At 16.1% G+C, this 1,928-nt stretch overlaps 1 protein-coding gene across 1 annotated transcript; it reads left to right on the top strand.

The window, feature by feature from the left end:
* Nucleotides 1-337: 337 nt before the first annotated feature.
* Nucleotides 338-1,799, top strand: PGAL8A_00402600 (conserved Plasmodium protein, unknown function; the record flags this gene model as incomplete). Its single annotated transcript, XM_028670385.1, has 3 exons — nucleotides 338-340; nucleotides 524-597; nucleotides 719-1,799. 3 exons carry the CDS (start codon nucleotides 338-340, stop codon nucleotides 1,797-1,799), a joined length of 1,158 nt encoding a protein of 385 aa, XP_028527143.1.
* Nucleotides 1,800-1,928: the final 129 nt, after the last annotated feature.

The raw sequence follows: 1,928 nt of genomic DNA, 5'->3' as shown, positions 1-1,928 counted from the left end.
AAAAAAAAAAAAAAAAAAAAAAAAAAAAAAAAAATATTAGTTTAGTATGTATTCATTTTTTTTTTTTATATTAAATCATAAAAAAATATTCTTAAAGATACGTTAAATATTTTAATATTAATAAATTTTTCTTTTCTCCTTTTAAATATTTATATCCAATAAAATATAATATTTTTCTTTTTAGCATTTAAAAAATTAAATATATGATAAATATTTAGAATTGCATATGTATCTATATTTTTTTTTTTTTTAAATTCTTTTAATTTTAAATATATGAATTTTTTTTGAAAATAATTCTAAAATGTATTTTTTCTAAAAAATGTCTTAATATAAAAATATGGTAAGATTTGTTTTTCTGTTGAACTAATTCTTATAACAATGGAATTTTTCTTTTTTATTAATTCTTCTAATAAAATTCTTATATATGTTTTTAATTTATAAATATATTATTTTAGAATTATTCTTCATTTGCTTTTTTATCCATTTATTACTTTTTTTTTTTTTTTTTTTTTTTTTTTTTTAGCTTAAAAACTTATTCAAACTAAATACTCTTAGAAGAATTTCTAGTACAAAATACTCATTTAATATAAATGAATTGTAAATTAAAATTATATGAAATATGTTATTAAGTTTTTTTATTATATTTCTTTATTTAATATATATATATATATATATGTATAATATTTTTTTATAATTTTTTCCTATATTTTTTTTTTAGAATCATATATAATGACGATGATTATATTGTAGTTAACAAAAATTATGGAGTATCTACCTTTGGAAAATCAGAAAAAAAAGAAAGCATAAAAAAAAATTTACATAATTTAAATTTAGAAAATATAGAAAATGTTAATATAGTTTATAAATTGCATAATACTATATCAGGTTGCATTTTGATATGCAAAAATAAATTTCTTAAAACTCATAATTATGAAAATATGTTTATAACTTTAGTATATGGAAAAATAGAAAAAAAGAATAATGGAGAAATCAAATTACATTTGAAATATTTACCTAATTCTAATATTATGATTCCATCAAATAATTATGAACATATTAACGACCTAAAAATGTTAAAATATGATATTATTAGTAATACTATTTCGTATAATGCACATGATTTCACTATTTTAAAAATATATATAAATGCTAATAATTGCAAATATATAAAGCCATTATTGTTTTACTCATTATATACATGTATAGTGGGAGATAATGAATACATTAATATTCATAAAAAATTAAAAAAAGAATTTTTTTTTTTTCAACATATAAGAAATATAAAAAATAGTAAAAAATTTCTACTAAAAAAATTAAATGACAAAAATGAGAATAAAGAAAATCAAGAATTAAAATTACATCTTCATTGTTCTAATGTAACTTTTCAATCAACTTGTAACAAAATTATATCTGTTTCATCCCCATTACCTGTACATATTAAAGAAACGTTAAAATTATTAGGTTCTACTAATTTAATTGAAAAATTGGATAAAAAAGATCAAAATGACATTTTCACAAATAAATTAGACAAAAAAAAAATAAGTAAGAATATACTTGGGGACGAAATATTTTTGCAAAATAGTAGAGAATTCAATCAAGAAAAAAATGAAAACTTTTATGATGCATTAGAAGATGAAGACAATTTACAAAAGGAAAATGATGAATTATTAAATGAAATATATAAAGATAAAGATAAGAAAAAAAAAGAAAAGCAAAAAATCAAAAGAGGAGTGTTAGCAAAAGATTTTAATAAACTAACAAGTTCCGATGCACCTATTTTCTTTACTGACGTTAAATAAACTTAATTTATATCTTCTAATTTGATATAATTTTGTAAATTTTTTTTTTTTTTTATAACTTTATAAACTTATATTTAAATTATTATTATTTCTTAAGTATAATTAAAACATTTTAATTTACGATTTTTT

Source organism: Plasmodium gallinaceum (genome assembly GCF_900005855.1).
Source record: "Plasmodium gallinaceum strain 8A genome assembly, contig: PGAL8A_v1_108, whole genome shotgun sequence".
NCBI classification, from domain to species: domain Eukaryota; phylum Apicomplexa; class Aconoidasida; order Haemosporida; family Plasmodiidae; genus Plasmodium; species Plasmodium gallinaceum.
This window is presented reverse-complemented; position numbering and strand designations above follow the sequence as displayed.